We start from the raw sequence: 17,318 nt of genomic DNA, 5'->3' as shown, positions 1-17,318 counted from the left end.
ACAGAGATGCCTCAGCTTTTCTTACACCACAGTCTTCACAGATGTGTATGCATCCTTCTTTTATGGTGTTGTGAAAATTCAAATGCAAAGCTCCAGAGCTGATTTAGTATGATTTGGATGATCATTTGTTTATCTGTTTATGACAGGGGGTAGAACTAGAGGATCAAACTTCTCCAGGCTTTCTTCTTACCTTTAACTTGCCAGCTGGCCTGAGTGTAATTTAGAAACCAACTCAGGTACATCCCATTACTCACTTGAGGAAAAATATCTCAGAAATGGGGTTCAGTTTAAAATTAATGAGACTATTTTCAATTTAAAATGTTCAGATCTCATATAATCGTGGCCTCTGGAGTAAAATGTGAGCAGCCATAATCCCCATATCTACGTTTGGATGAAGGTGATAAGACTTCTTAAAGCTCCTGAAAGATTTCAGGAAACATCTTCTTTGGACCACCTACAGCACAATAACACAATCCCTGATTTAAGCTGTAGTGGTAATGGAACCTGCAACCTCTGTTATCTGTTAAAGGAAGATCCACCCTTTCCTGTTGTGCAGAATGAACAAACAACATCTTTTAGTAAACCAAAGGAAGAATCACATTACGCAGTGATTATCCAGAATGTACTCAAAGGGATATTTTAACCTCTGGTTATGTGAATATAATGTGAATTGTTATGGAATAGCAGGAAAATGTGAAAATTAAAAAAATAAAAATAATATGTGATCAAGTTCTAAATCATTGTTAGAGTGCCAAAAGAGCGAGATAATAGGAACATGTGCTTTTCATTTTCTTGGATGGAATGACTTCAACGAGGCCCCCCCCCCCGCGCCGCTTCCGTGATTAAAATCTTCAAGTATAAATCTAGAGCACGACTTTTGACGCAAGTATAATGACTAGTGAAGCGCGGAGTCCACTCCGTGTGAGTGACAAGCCCGACAGCAGCAGCACGGCCGCCCACTCACAGACAGGCTGGGTGAATCTTAATTGTGTAACGTTCATTGACGAGTCAGCACAATGCTTGTGAGACCGCGGAGGCGCACCGAGCCCAGCAGAGCGATGTAATGCTCCCATCGAGGAGGACACAGATGGACAGCCTAGTTCAACCGCTCGTCGCCCAGTACCTCGCAATGGGATGTCAGTCAAAAGAAAACCAAAACGAAAGTATAACACCAGAGGAAAAGGGCAGAGACGAAGCGTAAGTCGGCTCATCTTTTTGTGCTTTTGCTGAGGAGTTTCTGGTTGGTTTTCTCTGGTGAAAACGTGGGCACCTGATCGAAGGTATAGGAAGGTTATTCCTACTATCAGCTATTTGTTAATAGTAAATGTGGAATTTTGGCCAAAATGGTGTCAAAAACTGATGCTTTCCACTTGTTATTGCGCACAAGCGTGTTCAAGTTCACCCGCTTCTCTGCGGCCAGACCTGCTACGCTTGAAGCGCTTACATGCGTAAAACTGTTCCATTTGTAAGCTCTTTGCTCTGGTCACTGGTCAGAGTTTTATGTGGATGTCCGCAATCAGCCGGTATTTCCCCAAGTTAAAGGAAGGAAATGAGAACAATGAATAGCAAAACACACCACGGGGGTTTCTTAAGTGTAAATAACACCTTCGAGTTGTGTGACTGTGGGACAAATCCTTTCATGCGTGTGGGCTAATAACCCGTGCTCTCGTAAAATCATGGTTTAAGGAGTGTGCATGTACAGTCATACATGTTAATAGCAAAAGGAGAAAGGCACACTTTCACTGCAGTTAACCCTCCTGTACCTCCTCCGCCCCTCACTGTTCTTCTTGTGTTGGTGTTTCTCAAGGAGAGTGACTCAAGGATGCACCTCCAGGTCTAGAGTTTCTCCTCCAGGTCGGCCTCACAGGTTCCACAAACCTAGCCCGGCCCATACCCCGCCGAGTAAATCAGTAATGCCTCTGGGACACCTCACCAAGGGCGCAACCTGGGAGGAGCTCATCCAAGCCTGCCTGCAGTCTTTTGGTAAGTTAGCGCTGACCTTCTTGGCTGGTTTGTTTTACAAGGTGAAGTCCTGCAGTGAACAAAAGACTCCAGAGGGTGTTTGTGCTCTATGGTTGTGTAACAGGTTATGCAGTCCTTCGGATATCAGAAGACATTAAACCTTCAGGTTAAGCGAGATCACAGAATGTTGTAGCTTAAGGAGTCTGTTTTTCTCACCACTTTCTCTCACCAGCAACAAGTTTAGGCAGGCCTCTAAAGAAAGAAGGGAGTGCCTCGTGTTGGAAAGGAAAAAAGTGATTTCTTACCAAGACTGACTTTATTTTTGTTTAGTGTAAGATTTCATGGTTTGAAGATAAAGTCTCTTGTCGGTCTGATTTTGTGCCTTAATGTTGAGGGACACGGTGTTTGAGGCTTGCTAATTTTTTAGAAATGCTTTTTGCTGCACTCTATTAATTGTGCATTAATATTTCACTGGCTGCATGATATATAGAGGGCGTACTTAAATGAAAGAACAGCACAGCAGTGATTGTGTAGGCTATAGTTGGATCAATCAAGCCGATATCATTGGCTTCATCGAGTTGTCTGGAGTGCTCTTTGAGTTATGGTGATTGCATCTCTGAAGAGACAAGCTTTCAAACTGCCGTTGCCTGGTTACGCAAATGCAGCAAGAGCAGTGGAGAAGTGTTACAATGGACTGCACATAAAATGACATCTCATAACTACATTCATCTGCAGAGATGCAGGTATTAATCACAGTCGGCTTCCCGTTGGCAGGATACAGAATCAATGGGAGGGGTTTTAGCCCTATAGACCCCGTACGCTTGAAAGTTACACCCTCAGTGTGTGACAGTGTCTCTCTGTCAGGATAATGTGTTATGACTGGGGTTTTCCTTGCACAGCCTCTCCTGATAAAATGCATCACAGTTCTGGTCCTCTTGACTCACATCACAGGGGACCCCTAAGGTCCTCGAGTCCTGCCACCTTTTCAAATGTGAGAGTGCACGTAAGAGCTATTTGAAGGATTACCGGATGGCAGCTTCAAGCCTGGCTGAGCTGAAAGGTCAGATCCCTGAACGGTAGTCCTCAGATGCTGACCAACCTTTGAAATGCAGAGCACTGCGAGGTGTGGATCAATAGCTGTTGACATCATCTTTCTCCTTGGACCACACCGGGCTGTGCCCACCGCTCAGAACACACCCATATTTTTTTTCTGTTTTTGTTCTTGCTTTCTTTTTTGTTTATTACAGTACTGCTTGCATTTAATTTGCCTCTTTTTTGCAAATTTGGCAAAATATTTATAAGCCAATAGAATAAGACGCGCTATATAAGTCAAGAAACAGTGGTGGGGTTTTTTGGCCTGATGGAAAGTCTCAATCTTCACAGCTGTGAAGAAAACAACACTTTGTTTATCGCATAAGAATATTTTTATTTTTGTATTTATTTACCCATCTACTCCCACATTAACGCGGGTGCAGATGTTTCAGTATTTATTTAATTTTAATGTTTTTGTTGCAATGTATCTACTGCTTGGACACTTCATTAACTAACATCAAATCCCAATTTGTAGCTATGTAACATTAATGGTTATTTATTAAACATTTAGCCATGACATTTAGCTTTTTTTTTAATTCATTACAACTGGCTTTCTGTTAAAATGTATTAATTTTGCTTGCTCATGACTTTACATAACTACATATTGCATACAGATCACAACATCTATTTCACATCTTTTGCTGTTAGATAACGGTTTAAGTTACTCTTTCATTTTTAAGCTGTTTATATTCAGAGAGCTTTAGCCTTTAGTTTATTTAACCACTTAAATCCACTTTTAATTCATCCTTTTCTATTTGTTTATATGCAGTTTTTTTTTTTTACTTTACTTTCTCCATCTAAGTAGTTTTTTTTTGTTTATTTGTTTGCTTTTTTCCTGCTTGGGAATCACTGTTGTAAAGTACAAATAGAAACAGTGTTGTAGACACAGTTTCACAGAGTCCGAAATATTATGGAAGATTTTGCCCAGAGTACATAGAGATGGCAATCTGACTCAGGTTCTTCTAACACAAAAGGACCGTCCAATCTGATAGCCTCTGTCAAAACAAGGAAACATGACGTGCATGTTTGGATCGGCCGATGAATGTCGAAGATAACCTTAAAAGTAGGCCACCGGCCGCATGCCCACTGCAGTGTTTATCATCATTCGCCGGGCAGCAGCTTTCCTAATGTTCCAGTCACTAACAGCCAGTCCGGAGGGGATTTCCTCCCACAATTAACCCTGCACAGGGAGGGTTAGTGGTTGGAAAGTTGTGAAAAAAGTATGGCGTAATTGTTTGCCTTATGGAGACTCACAGCCTCCTGCTGTGCTTTATTTTACAGTAGGTCTGACTCTGAGTGTTAGTTAGTTAAGAGAGTATTAACTGATAATTTGATTAAAGCAATCTTATTATATTTGTGTTTACCAGAAATGCCAAGAAGGAGTGGGAATTGTTCTGCATGCATATGTCTTAACTTTAACTGCACCAAATTTTTGCAACCTGTATCACATGTGTCATTTTATAAGCAGCCCTGTGTTTTTCTTGTCTCTTTTACTCTCTTAATGACTTGGAGGGTAAGGTCACTGACATTCGCTGGGTTTAGATGGCAGAGCCTGCGTGTTACAAACACAAACACACCAGATGCAGGATATGAGGGATGGATTAGTCAGCTGCGGCAGCAGTGGCAAGTTGCTTACAGATAACAAAGATTAGAAAACATGTTGCCATGGCGTCCAAGGTATTTCCAAGGTGATATTGTTTAAAAGTGGGTCCTCAGACGCCTGATATCCTTGATGGTGTAAAGACACTGGCAAAGCTTAAAGGAAAACAGCACGCAGCTTGAGACTTCGCAAATGTTGTTCTTAAGGTTTTCAGCCCATTTTCAGGGACCACAGGGGAAGAAAGACACAAATAGTCTAGAGCTGCTATTAAATTCACTTCCTTTTTACGTCAACCGCAAATTTACGGAACGATACAGTCATTTTTGAATTTGTGCTGAAGATGAGTGGTTTGTTTGAGTGTGTGGGAAAATCACTTTTTGTGCTCATCTCGTCCGATTTTAAGAGGTCATTGATAAGAAATTTGTCTTTCTTTTCGCGGTTTCGAGATGTCAGTCATAGCGTGGAGTCAGACGAGCAATATAAGGAAAGGTGGTCTGCATACAAAGAGAGGAAGTCAGATACATGCAAGGAAAAAGGAAGCAAAAAAAAAAAGGTAGTGAGACAGGCGAGCAGCAGAAGTAAACACAATCAGAGGACAAGGTAAGCGTTCAACGGAAAGGTAATGGCACGAGAATGTGAGCATAAGTTTAAGCTAACTGTCTCTTGTAAAGTGATGAAAATGTCTATGCTGGATTTATGTAGTACAAAATAAAGGAAGAAGGAGGAGGGTATGTCTTTAACAGTATTGATCCATAGACCCTCATCCCACCAACATATTTAGCATACAAGACTATTGGCTGGGGATAGGGTGGCCAAGCGTCTCATATTATTCTGGACTTTACAGCACCTTTATCTCTTGTTCAGCATGCTGACATAATGTCCCACATTTTGATTGGCTCCAGTTTGCAAAGTGAACAAATATTATAGGAAATGAGGGGCTTATGTATGTGTGCATCGCTGCTGAAACTCAAAGATACCACACAGAAAAGTAGCTGAAATAACAATTTGCAGTTTTAGCAGATGCTGCAAGAGAAAAAGCAGAAGACGCAAGAGCACAAAGACTGTTACGTGAGTCTATAAACACAAAGTTTCACTTGAGTAAAGTTGTGAAAACACTGAAATACAATATTTGGTCTTCACATTATATGAATGCAAAATCTATATAGCTTGCAAAATTTGTGTGTTTATTCTGTTAGTTCACAATATCAAAATTTCAAACTCCCCCCTCAGCTTGGCCTGCATTTTCCCACATAAATATACATTTTGATCCAGATTTATTTGCTGTAAGCAAGAAACATCATGGCAACATGTTATTCTGTTTGCCTTCAAAACATCATCAGCTATGCGATTAACTTTCTGTGAGAAAACTGTGTGATGGATCTGAAAACCACATTTGAGTTAAACATGATGTGAAACCAAAAGGGGGTTTATCTTAGTACTAGTAGCGGCTTCTGTATTTATAAAAAAAAAAAAAAGATATATATATATTAATATAATATAATAATAATATATATATATATATATATATATATATATATATATATATATATAAATAGATAATATATATAGATAGATATATCTTTGAGTTCATTTGATATTCAAAACACACCAGCCCCCCAAAAAAGCAACAAAAACCATGCCACAAACCCCCATCTGATCTCTGATAATCAAACAACAACAACAAAAAAAAGCAGCTCTAATAGTAGATTTTAATGTGATGTGCTCCGGTTGATTGTATTTGATGAAAGGCAGGCAGAAGAATTCTCACCATCAGAGCAGGTTTTATCTGAGAGGGTGGCATGTGTTTTTGTAAACCTCCTCCTCTTTACAGCAGCAACGCCTAACTCGAGCATGTGTGCGTTCGTTTTCTTTTGCAGACGCAAACGGATGTGTAAACGGGAACGGCCACTTGCTGAACATCACCCTGACCATGCACCGTCACCTCATCTCCTCCGGTGATCTGCTGGACAAACTCGTCTTTTTATATCCTTTGTGGAGTGCATCATAAAAGCTTTGGGGGGGGGCTGCTGTCACAAGGCAGGGACGTGATTCAAACAAATCAGCGGCCAATTCTGGGCAGAAAATGTAGACCAAGATCAGACCACTTGTTCTGCCGTGTGCTGCTTTCATTTGGTTGTCAACAGCAACACGCAGTCAAGTTCATACTTGGCTCACAATGCAGCCTGTAGCTGTCAGTGTGTAAAATGTGATAGGAAAGTGGCAGTTCGTGTTTGCTCCTCCTGTCAGACATTTTAGATTTTGTACATCAGTTGCTTTCAGTGTGCAACTTTCCTCTATTCTGAGCTGGTGTATTCAATAGCGGGGAGTCTATTACCTTTCAGCATTTTGGTCTCTTTCAGAATGTTTGGTTCAGTGCTTTTTATTTTCTCTGCTTCACACCGAAAAAAAAAACATGTTTTTTTTAATGCCTGTGACTTGTGGGGAGGATCTATAATCTCAGCTTTCATTCAGGAAACAGCAGTGGCATCACAAAGCCCCTCAGAGGAGCTTATCAGCCCCACGGTGAGAAAGCCTTGTGGTTTCAGGTGTTAATTACCTCTGCCTCTTTCACATACAAGTTCTCTCCAGCTATATATAAACACAGACCCTCCACTGCCTAAAGAGCCCCCCGCTCGCGCAGACCCACGTCAATGCACGCACGGCCGAATGGCCCTCTCTGCTATTTTTAACCCTCTCGTTCTGTGCCCGAGACCCAAAAGGATGCATCAAATAAATACAGTGTGTGGGTTAGGATCAGGGAAGAGGCACAGGGGGCCATTAACAGTCTTCATCACAGTCTGGCCTTGGAATTGCGTGGGCACTTCTTCTGCTCCTATGACGCAATTAGCCTTTTTATGTGCTTCACCGCAATCTCGTTCCTGCCAGCGCAGAGCTATACTGTCGGTTGGATATAAATTCACAGGGCGGAGTTTTTCTGAGCAACATGTGCTAAAAGGAAGGCAGAGTGACCTCCGTAATAAATAATAGCCTTTCGAGCTGACAGCACTGTTTAAACTGCCGCACGTTTAAAGATCCGTCGCAAAACAGTTTTTCTACAATATACGAGGCACCGATTCTGCGGTTTCTTTGTGCATTATGTTGTTCTCTTACCTCTGTAAGCCAGAGTGATTCATTCCGTGATGCTCATCGGGAGTTTTGCTTCATGCAGTCGCCTCCTCCCACATTAACAAATGTCACCTGTGTTTGCCTTTTCAGTTTAGTTTTTTTTTATTAATGGGTTTGTTTGCTGGAAAGAAGTTGCACAGTCACATCAACCATATGTTCATTATTTACTCCAGAAAAAAATTGTCTAGAATAACTTGCTGGCAAGACAAGCAGCAGTGAATCCAAGCTTTAACTTTCATATTCATCAGGTTTATGCTCATGTCACTTGCTCCTTAACTGAAGTCCTCACGTTTAAAACGGCAGTAGACAGCGAGCAGCCAGCAGAGTGCCAGAGGATATGCTACCTCATCAGGTCAGTCCCACAAATACACCGACTCAGAGTTCAATTTGGCTTGTTTTTACATCTCATTCACACTGGTATCATTCTTTACTCTTACAGGCACTGGATCCAGGAATTCTGGATGATGTTCCGGTTGCACCACAGCTTGTCAGACAGCCTGGATGAGTTTCGGGATCTGATCCGAGAGCACGGACAGGAGCGACTTTGTTCTCTCCTAGAGACCAAATGGATGTAAGTGTTAATCTCCGGCCAGCTGGCCAACTGAGACATTAGGTCTACAGAACTCTCGGTTGCTTGTTGCAGTCATAAAAGTACTGAAATCAGTCACGATCAAGAATAGAGACTCTCACTATGAAGAACACGGACCCGTAGTAAGCATGCTAAATCTTCCATTTTTTATTGTTGTTGTTGTTTTTTATCATTTAGGTTGCTGTGATGAAACTGGACTGCACAGTTTTAAGTTAAATACTCAGATTGATGCTGCAGCTAACTATAATTATATTTAGAGAATAATCTGCCAATTAATAATTAGTGATGCAAAGAGTTGTTTTATATATATAATGTGAGAAATATCAGTTTCACGCATATCACATGCTTTATTGTGTCTGATCAACAGCCCAATACTAAAGCAGCAACATTAATAAAAGTGGTAGATACTTACATTTGTTAAGCTAAAATCATTGAACTGTAGAATTAAAAGATTAAAACTCCAAACTGCACGTTTTATAGCTGCACCATTTTTCTCTCCAGGAAGTGACCGCAAATAAATGTAATGAAACGCTCTGTGGGAGACTTCCATGAATCAACAAACAAACAAAGAAATCCATTTGCAGCTTTTCAGTCTATGAAGTTTTGCTGCTACATAACCTTTCTTCTGATGCAGTCACGTTTTGTTTCATTGTGTACTCCAGAACCGAACGAGACTGGTCGTGGAAAGCCAGCCAGAAGATTAAAGCTAACAGCAGTAAAAAGAGGAAGGTGTCGCTCCTTTTTGACCACCTGGAGCCCATTGAGTTGGCCGAGCATCTCACCTACCTTGAATTTAAATCCTTCTGCAGAATATCAGTGAGTATAAACACACACCAACTTAAAAGAACAAGCGCACCTGTTTGTAGCTTATCATGAACACTTTGCTGTTTTGTTTTGTTTTTTAATTACATTTACTAAGAACCATTAAGTGTTTCCTCCTGACAGGAAATGCTTTGCAGTTTCCGTGCAGCGGTTTATGCTCCTGTCTCTGCTCTCTTTGCCAGTTTGTAGACTATCAGCATTACATCCGCAGCTGCTGCATGAAGGACATCCCTGTGATGGAGCGTTCCATTGCGCTGTGTAACGGTGTCTCCCAGTGGGTTCAGCTGATGGTGCTAAGCCGGCCAACCGCTCAGCTGAGAGCTGAGGTTTTCACTAAGTTTATCCACGTTGCACAGGTAGTGGTTAAATCAACCCCCACTTCCACTACACATATACTTTCTGTGCTTACATTTCCTGTTCGCTTAAATCTATGTGCGGTTGTTCCAGCACCTTATCTAACTAGTGTTAATATGACTTTTGTCTCACTCTGAAAGCCCCTCACATGTTAGTAATTGACTGTGTAATGCATATTCAGAGAGCTTGTAGTGATTGTCAGGAGCTGTGCTGCAGGCTTTTAGGGTATCCAAATATCTTACCGATAGAAAAATATTATCTGAATGCAAGCTAATGAAGTCACCAAGTGGAACACTCTTAAACAATGAGGACTTTGTAGGAGAAGAAAAGCAGGAAATGACTCGTGAGTGTAGTCTCTGATCAGAGCTGGCTTGTTAAAACCACTCCAACGTGAAGCTGTGTGCAGCCTGCTGAGAAGTGATACACTGGCTTTGGGGAGCCGTTAGGCAGGCTTGTACTCTGGAGGACCTCTTGCAACACTAATGCACCAGTCTGCTGCTGCTCACTGCTGTCAACCTCAAAACCCACGGGTGTGGAAACGAATTTCACACCATAATGCTCCAGTGACAGCAAGAACTGGAGAATTTATAAAAAATAAGAGAGGGAAAAGCATTTCCAAAAAAAGAGCGAACCATCAGAGTGCAGTAAGAAAAAGCCAACGATCTAAGTGGCTTATGTAATGCCACTGTTGCGGATTATATAACCAAGGCTACCTGAAACAAGTTTAATTGCGCGTTTATAAGTGTGTGTGTGTGTGTGTGTGTGTGTGTGTGTGTGCGTGAATGGACTGACGTGTGTTTCTTGTGCGTGTCCGCCAGAGTCTGCACCTTATGCACAACTACAACACACTAATGGCGGTGGTGGGAGGCCTATGTCACAGCTCAATCTCCAGACTGAAAGACACCACGTCGCACGTACCGAGTGAAGTCACTAAGGTAAAGGGTAACTGGCAACGCGATGTTCAGTTCATTTAGAGTCAAGGATCAAAATACTGGAGAAAAATAACTGTAGCACAATGATAAAAATGATTTCATTCCCCAGGTACTGAACGAGATGACAGACCTGCTGTCCTCTTGCAGAAACTATGACAACTACAGACAAGCTTACAACAAGTGTACAGGTTTTAAAATCCCCATCCTGGGTGTCCACCTCAAAGACCTGATCTCAGTCAATGAGGCCATGTCGGATTATGTCGAGGACAACAAGGTGAACGTCCAGAAGCTCCAGGCCCTGTACAACCACATCAACGAGCTGATCCAACTCCAGCAGATCCCACCCAGGCTGGATGCCAACAAGGACCTGGTTCACCTGTTGACGGTAGCGAACTGCTCGCGGCAACTTTGGGTTCATTTGAAATTGTTATGCAGCTTCATGTGATTCAGCAAGTAGCGCTGAACACATACAAAGATGCAAATGAGTGCAGCATGTGGATTGTCTTTTTCTCGTGTGGGTGTGATTAGAGTCTATGATCTATGAGTGTGTGGGTGACAAGCTGAATGAGAGTGAGTTCAGATTGCTGTATTGTTGTATTATCTGAGTGCAGTGTGCTAATCCTACTTGAATGACAGCATGCCCGTGAAGAGATAATAATTACCCCACAACCTGAATTCACCTTCACCAAAACATGTTTCAAGGAGAAATCTAGAGACCTTTTTCTCATTCTGTTTGCCTTCCATGCAGCAATAAGTGGCTTTTTAATGTCTTGCAGCTATCCTTGGATCTTTACTACTCTGAGGATGAGATTTATGAACTGTCGTATGCACGGGAACCCAAGAACTGCAAAGCACCTGTGAGTGATAGCAACAGACACGATTTAAGTAAACATTTGTTTACCAGCTGGAAAAATTCAGCATATCAACAAACTAATAGATTGTCTTGGAAAGCAGGATTATTCACTCTCTTTCTTTAGAGAGAGCAGCTGTTTATCTTGGCCTAATGCAAAGAGACAGAAACAGCAAGCCTTTCACCTCTTTGGGACCTGAGATTGGTTAAGCAAAAGTGTAATGATGCTTAACAGAAGCGAAGGCTTATTTGCTTTCTCTCAGAGATGAGAATATAGATTTCACTGTCTCTTGTGTGTGCTAAAAATGAAGCAATTACTTAGTCTGAAGACTGAAAATAAGAAAGTGCCTAGCCTGACATCTAGCCTGACATCTAGCCTGACATCCGTGCAACATTGTTGAAAGTGAATTTTTATGCTTTTGTTAAACTGACTTAACTTAGCCTGTAATGTCTTGGTTGTTTCACCCATGCACTCAGAAAAAGAGTCTTTGCCCTCATAATCGTACCTACGGAACAGATTTAAATGGAATTAAATTGCTTAAAGTTGTCGCCATTTGGGCCTTATTTTATGGAGTGTATGATAACTGAAACTCCTTTGGTCAGATGTTATTTTGCATATCTCCTGAGACTTAGTTTTCTTTTTTTTTAATCAGCCAGCCACACCTTGTAGATCTCCCGTGTTTGTGGAGTGGGCATCAGGAGTGGCTCCTAAACCCGATCCTCGAACCATCAGCAAACACGTGCAAAGAATGGTCGATGTAAGCGCTTCCCTTTTTCAAGCCTCCACAGTTTTCAAGCCTCCTTATTTCAACTATTCTCTTGCATGATGCCATCCTGACAGCCTGCCTTCCCCGCTATTGTTCGCTAACAACTGAGCAACAATGCTTTTTATTTGTTGTCATTCACAGTCCGTGTTCAAGAACTACGACCACGACGAGAACGGCTTCATTAATCAGGAGGACTTTGAGAAAATCGCTGCTAGCTTTCCGTTTTCCTTCTGTGTCATGGACAAAGAGAAGTGAGTCTCTTGACAGGTCATGTATTCGCTCAGAGACTATTTATGACTTCAGGGGAGAGGAAGCAAAAGTGGCATTTGTAGATGTGTAGTGGCGAGTTTAGCAACCGGAAACATAAAATAGCTGCGGAATTAACCATAAAGCTGCCGCTAAATGTGTACATGAAAACCAGCACAACTGATAGGCAACCGGTGCTGTAAAAAAAGTTGTCACTAAGTGGTATATGTTTTTTTTACAACCACTGGGCAGATGAGTGGGTGTAGCCATCTATAAATATGGAGAGACATTAATGAAAAATTAAAAAAAACCTACAAAAATAACATGTAAATTATTACTATTAATAGATTTTTAGTATATCAGGTTCTTTTGCAATCATCCTGTATCACAGCTCTGTTTCCTCTTTTAAACATCAGCTTACAATATATGTGTTGTGGATTTTTCAGGGAAGGCCAAGTCAGCAGAGAGGAGATCACAGCTTATTTTATGCGGGCCAGCGTCATCTGCTCCAAGCTGGGCCTTGGCTTTGTCCACAACTTCCAGGAGACCACTTACATGAAACCCACCTTTTGTGACAACTGCTCAGGATTTGTAAGGAAACACAAACCTCCTTGATGCTGTTTTCTAAAAAAAATGTCATTTGGGTTTTGCTCTTTTATGTTTACTCACATAAATGTTGTTCTCTCTCTTTTCTCTCGCAGTTATGGGGTGTCATCAAGCAAGGTTACAGATGCAAAGGTGAATATGGTGCTCTCACTCGTGTAACTTTGGTATCTCTGGCCAAATGTCAGTTAACTCAAATACTTGGAGAAGTGGGGAGCAGGTGAAATGGAGTGTGGTTTTTCGTTGCTAGTTGAACCTTGCAGCACATGACAGAAAGAGACTGCACTGAGAACCACAATTTTCTTCCCCCTCCCCCGTCCTTCTAAAGATCTGAGAACTATTTGTTTGCTTGACAGTAAGCATGCAAAAACAAGAGTCTGAGAGTTGCATTTGCAGAACAGATAGTGTTCAAAGAGAAGTGAGAAGTCAGTTTATTGAAGCTAGATCAACTTCGGTTCCTGTTGTGACATGTCGTGCATTCTTTTGGGCCTGCACAGACTGCGGGATGAACTGCCACAAGCTGTGCAAGGACCAGGTGGCGTTTGAGTGCAAGAAGAACACCAAAGTGACCAACGCCACTGACAGTCCGACCCCGAGCTCCACGCCGGTCACCACAGGCACTTCAGAGGGTGGGTTGTGTTGATGGGGTACACCCGCATTCAGTACTGTTAATCACGCCATGCTTTTCTTGCACATGTTACCGCACAATCTCACCTCAAATATGTAGACAATAACAAATACCCGGCATGGAGTAATCACTAATTTTCTGTATCATGTGCCATCTTCTGGCGGAAAGTTTTTAAGCCACTTGTTCATTGGTGAGACAGTTTTTGTTTCCTGTAATCACTGCCTCCGACACTGCACAGAAAATGAAGTCGTTTTTTTCTCATCTGTGCCAAAAAGAGTTTGCAATAGCTGTAAGAAAAAACAATTCTTGAACGCAAGGTCAGGTCTGCTGTGAGGGTGATTTCCCTCCATCTATCGCTAGGAACAGTTTCACTTACAGTAAAACTCAAGCTGCCCACCGGCTTTAAAAATGCTTCTATATTTGGAGCAGAAAAACTTTCGTTTTTGCTTATTATAGGCTGACTAACTAAGAGACTCAGGCTCTTTCAAAATTAGTCTTTCTGACGTACTGTTTTGTCATATGGTGTGATGACTGATCTGAGCCATTTTCTTTAAGGATCACTGATTGCTCTTTAGGCATAAAAGTTACTTTAAAGACGAGCTTTTTAGTTAATAACATGAAATAAAAGAAACCAAAGAATGTTTTAAACTATGAGGGTAATCAAAGTTACATTTCAAAATATGTCCAAATCTACTACAATTATTTATAATATTACGAGGATGAAGATCCATTTTACTGTAGTTCAAATGGTAAATGGGCGATCTTCTACTCGCACACTCAAAGCACTTTGTAAAACATGCCTCATTCAACTATTCACACCCATTCATTCTACACCTTATCTAGTGCTTTATATCTAGCATTTACATCCATTCACATGCATTCACATTCTAAAGAACGCATCTCAGAGCAACTTGGGGTTCAGGATCGTATTCAGGGATACTTTGGTATGCAGACTGGAGCAGCCAGGGATCAAACCTCCAACCTTCCAATTAGTAGATGACCTGCTCTACCTCCTGAGCTACAGCCACCACAAAATTGGTAATATACCCTCTCTGGCCACTTTATAAGGTACACTAGCAGTTCCCACTAGTGGTTTGGCCTTTTTATTGCATAGATTCAACTAGGTGCTAGAAACTTTGCTCAGAGGTTTAGGTCCATTATTTGCATGATAGTGTCACACAGCTGCTGCAGATGTGTCGGTTTCATATACATCATGCAAAGCTCCCGTTGAGCCACATTGCAGTAGGGGCTTTATGGGACCTTTGGGCAGCAGAAGACCGCTTCTTTTATGCCCATCTGCTTGTATTTGTATGCAGAAGAGCACGTGTTTTGCATTTAAAACATATTTGTGATAAGTGAACAGGTGTGCCTAGTAACGTGGCAAGTGAGACAAATCTCTGTTTAATATTATGAACAAGACAGTCTCTGGAACAATGAATACCAATATTTAAGTCAATACGTGGTCTAAAGGTAAGTTTAGAGTCAGTGCAATGTAAATATTTTTCTGCTTTTTGAAGGGGAAAATATTCAGGCTATGGCAAAAGATTTTAGTTAAAGGTTTGTCTTTACGCTAAAGAGCATAGAGTACGTTTTTTGATCTACAAAGCAATAATTTGTTAGCTGAGAACCAGGTTTGAAGAGTTTTAAAGTCAAAGTGCAGAACTGTTGAGGTTGTAAAACAGAGGTCTTTGATGTATAGACAATAGTGTCATCTGCGTAAAGTTGCGTAGAGTAATTAGTTGAATAGAATACAAAAAGAAGTGGTGCTAGGATAGAAACTAGCAGCACCCCTTGCTGCTGAGTAATCAGATCCGATTTGCACCCACTTAAAAACTGCACGCTGCTTTCTGTTGCACAAATAGGACTTAAACCACATCAATGCCTGTTGGGAAAGAACAATAGCATGGAGATTGTCAGTGAGAAGATGCTGATGAACCAAGTCAAACGCATTGGTAAGCTTTGTAAGACGACCGTGATCAGCAAAAAGGAATCATTAGACAATTTTAGCCCTTTAATTTTAGTTGTATCATATTTCATACATGAGCTTTTGAGATCTCTACATCATCAACGTGATTTTTATTTTTGGGTTTTTTTTGAAAAATGTGTTGTATACAATCAGACACAAGCAGTGCTACTGTGAGCAATAAATTGCACAAAAATGTTGGATGTAGCTCATGGTTCAGGCTTTACAGGGCTAAGAGAACAATAGCTATTTCCGTCTGTTAATATGCATTTTGAAATTAACAGAAATAATTACTAAGCATGTCCCTCTGCCCAGGTTCAGAAGAATGTCCTTTCCCCTACCCTCCGGATGACAGGAGAGACTGGAGCCCGGACTCCCCAGTCACTTCCAGTTCGAGGCCTAGGAGAGTCCATAGCCATACCCAGACAGATGGACCTGAAGTATTGCCCACCTCAGCTTCTCTCTTAGTCCCAGCAACACCCACCCTCACCTCATGTCCCAGCCCAATACCCCAAAGAAAACAGCGATACTGTGCCAAATGGGAAAACAGAGCTTCTGTTGTGCAAAAGCCTAAAGAGCCAGAGGAGGAGAGCAAACCAACCTACGAAACTCTGGAACTGGTGAGTATCACACTATGAATTATACTTTACTTTTATGCACCATATCGCCGACTTGTTATTTTAATATAAGGTTTCTTTAACAGGAGAACCAGAAGCTACGTAAAGCTAATGAGACACTACGTAAGAAACTAAAAGAGGCAGAGCGGGAGGTGGAGATACTAAAGACATTGCTGAAGAGGCACGCTCTCCACCCAGTGGAGGAGGACTCCTCCTCTTAGACTTATACATACACTGATGCTTCAGCAAGGGGACTGGTGCTGCCTCCGTGTGGCAGCAGGTATGAATCCTGATTTGATCATGAACAGTGCAAGTATTTATCAGTATAATGAGGTGAAGATAACATGATATAAAGGGGAATACGCTGTACAAGTTGTTTTTATCAAGGAAGGAAAATCTGTGTGTCACCAATAATAAGGTTAAGGAATTTCTTTAAAGCTGGTGGATTTTATAAAGCTATATACGGTGCAATTTAACAACTTGTTTTTTTTTAATGCACATTTATCCAAATTACTTTTTAGTGGGAAGATGGTTTAAAAAAGGCTTTTTTAAATTGCAAATCTGAAGTAAACAGGACAAGCCCCTTTAATGTTTTCAGCAGCTTAGAAAGGTGACAATCAGTAGCTTGAGCATTACTTAATTTATTTAGCTAGTGTGCAAACACAAGGCATCATTGAATGAAGGAATGCAGTATTTTTAGAGGGGGGGGAAAGGCATTTGCAGAATGTGTTTGATCAATTCTTGATCAGTTAATGAGCTTAGCTATTTATGTTAAACATAAAATGGAAATCAAAGGCTGCAGTAAAATGTGTGAGCAGCGGAAAAGGTCATCAAAAAGTGCATGTGGTTACTAGCAATGACAGGAACCCACTGAGCTTAGAGCAGCAGAATGAAAGTTGTACAGATTGCTTTATATTGTTTTCACTGCTCATTTCAATGCACAACATGCTTCTGTCAATATTTATTGTGTGAAACACTACACACTTCATATGAACAGTGAGATATCGGAACATTTTGTACAGTATAGTGGTACTTTCATGGAGTTATTTATGCTTATGTTGGCTTCATATTGATGCTTAAAAATGGCTGGTGCAGCCATGCTATTTTGATGTAGTGTGGCCCATCGTGTGAGTGTTGTACTGTGAGCTGAGATATGTGTTTGTGATG

The 17,318-nt window shown here is 41.2% G+C and overlaps 1 protein-coding gene across 2 annotated transcripts; it reads left to right on the top strand.

Annotated features, from left to right (window-relative positions):
- The first annotated feature begins 864 nt into the window (after window positions 1-864).
- Window positions 865-16,857, top strand: LOC102301087 (RAS guanyl-releasing protein 1). Of its 2 annotated transcripts, none has more exons than XM_005916858.2 (17): window positions 865-1,197; window positions 1,808-1,983; window positions 6,532-6,637; window positions 8,070-8,132; window positions 8,220-8,351; window positions 9,032-9,185; window positions 9,374-9,547; window positions 10,364-10,480; window positions 10,587-10,862; window positions 11,254-11,334; window positions 11,981-12,085; window positions 12,236-12,345; window positions 12,787-12,931; window positions 13,042-13,078; window positions 13,441-13,572; window positions 15,850-16,154; window positions 16,238-16,857. In XM_005916858.2, exons 1-17 carry the CDS (start codon window positions 1,064-1,066, stop codon window positions 16,370-16,372), a joined length of 2,382 nt encoding a protein of 793 aa, XP_005916920.1. In that variant the 5' UTR covers window positions 865-1,063; the 3' UTR covers window positions 16,373-16,857. The 2 variants fall into 2 exon arrangements, with proteins under 2 accessions (XP_005916920.1, XP_042074179.1); XM_042218245.1 differs by having other exon boundaries at window positions 1,062-1,280.
- The last annotated feature ends 461 nt before the right edge of the window (window positions 16,858-17,318 follow it).

The sequence above is a fragment of the Haplochromis burtoni genome, unplaced genomic scaffold, assembly GCF_018398535.1.
Source record: "Haplochromis burtoni strain Fernald_Lab_line unplaced genomic scaffold, NCSU_Asbu1 Contig_16, whole genome shotgun sequence".
NCBI lineage: Eukaryota > Metazoa > Chordata > Actinopteri > Cichliformes > Cichlidae > Haplochromis > Haplochromis burtoni.
The sequence above is the reverse complement of the archived record's forward strand: the minus strand, read 5'-3'. Positions and strand labels throughout refer to the sequence as shown.

Bases quoted from the DNA above. Each gene is read 5' to 3' on its own strand.
- LOC102301087 (XM_005916858.2), top strand. From the start codon at position 1,064: ATGCTCCCATCGAGGAGGACACAGATGGACAGCCTAGTTCAACCGCTC. The intron at 10,481-10,586 runs GTAAAGGGTAAC...TTCATTCCCCAG, and splicing joins TACCGAGTGAAGTCACTAAG to GTACTGAACGAGATGACAGA. The intron at 12,346-12,786 runs GTGAGTCTCTTG...TGGATTTTTCAG, and splicing joins TGTGTCATGGACAAAGAGAA to GGAAGGCCAAGTCAGCAGAG.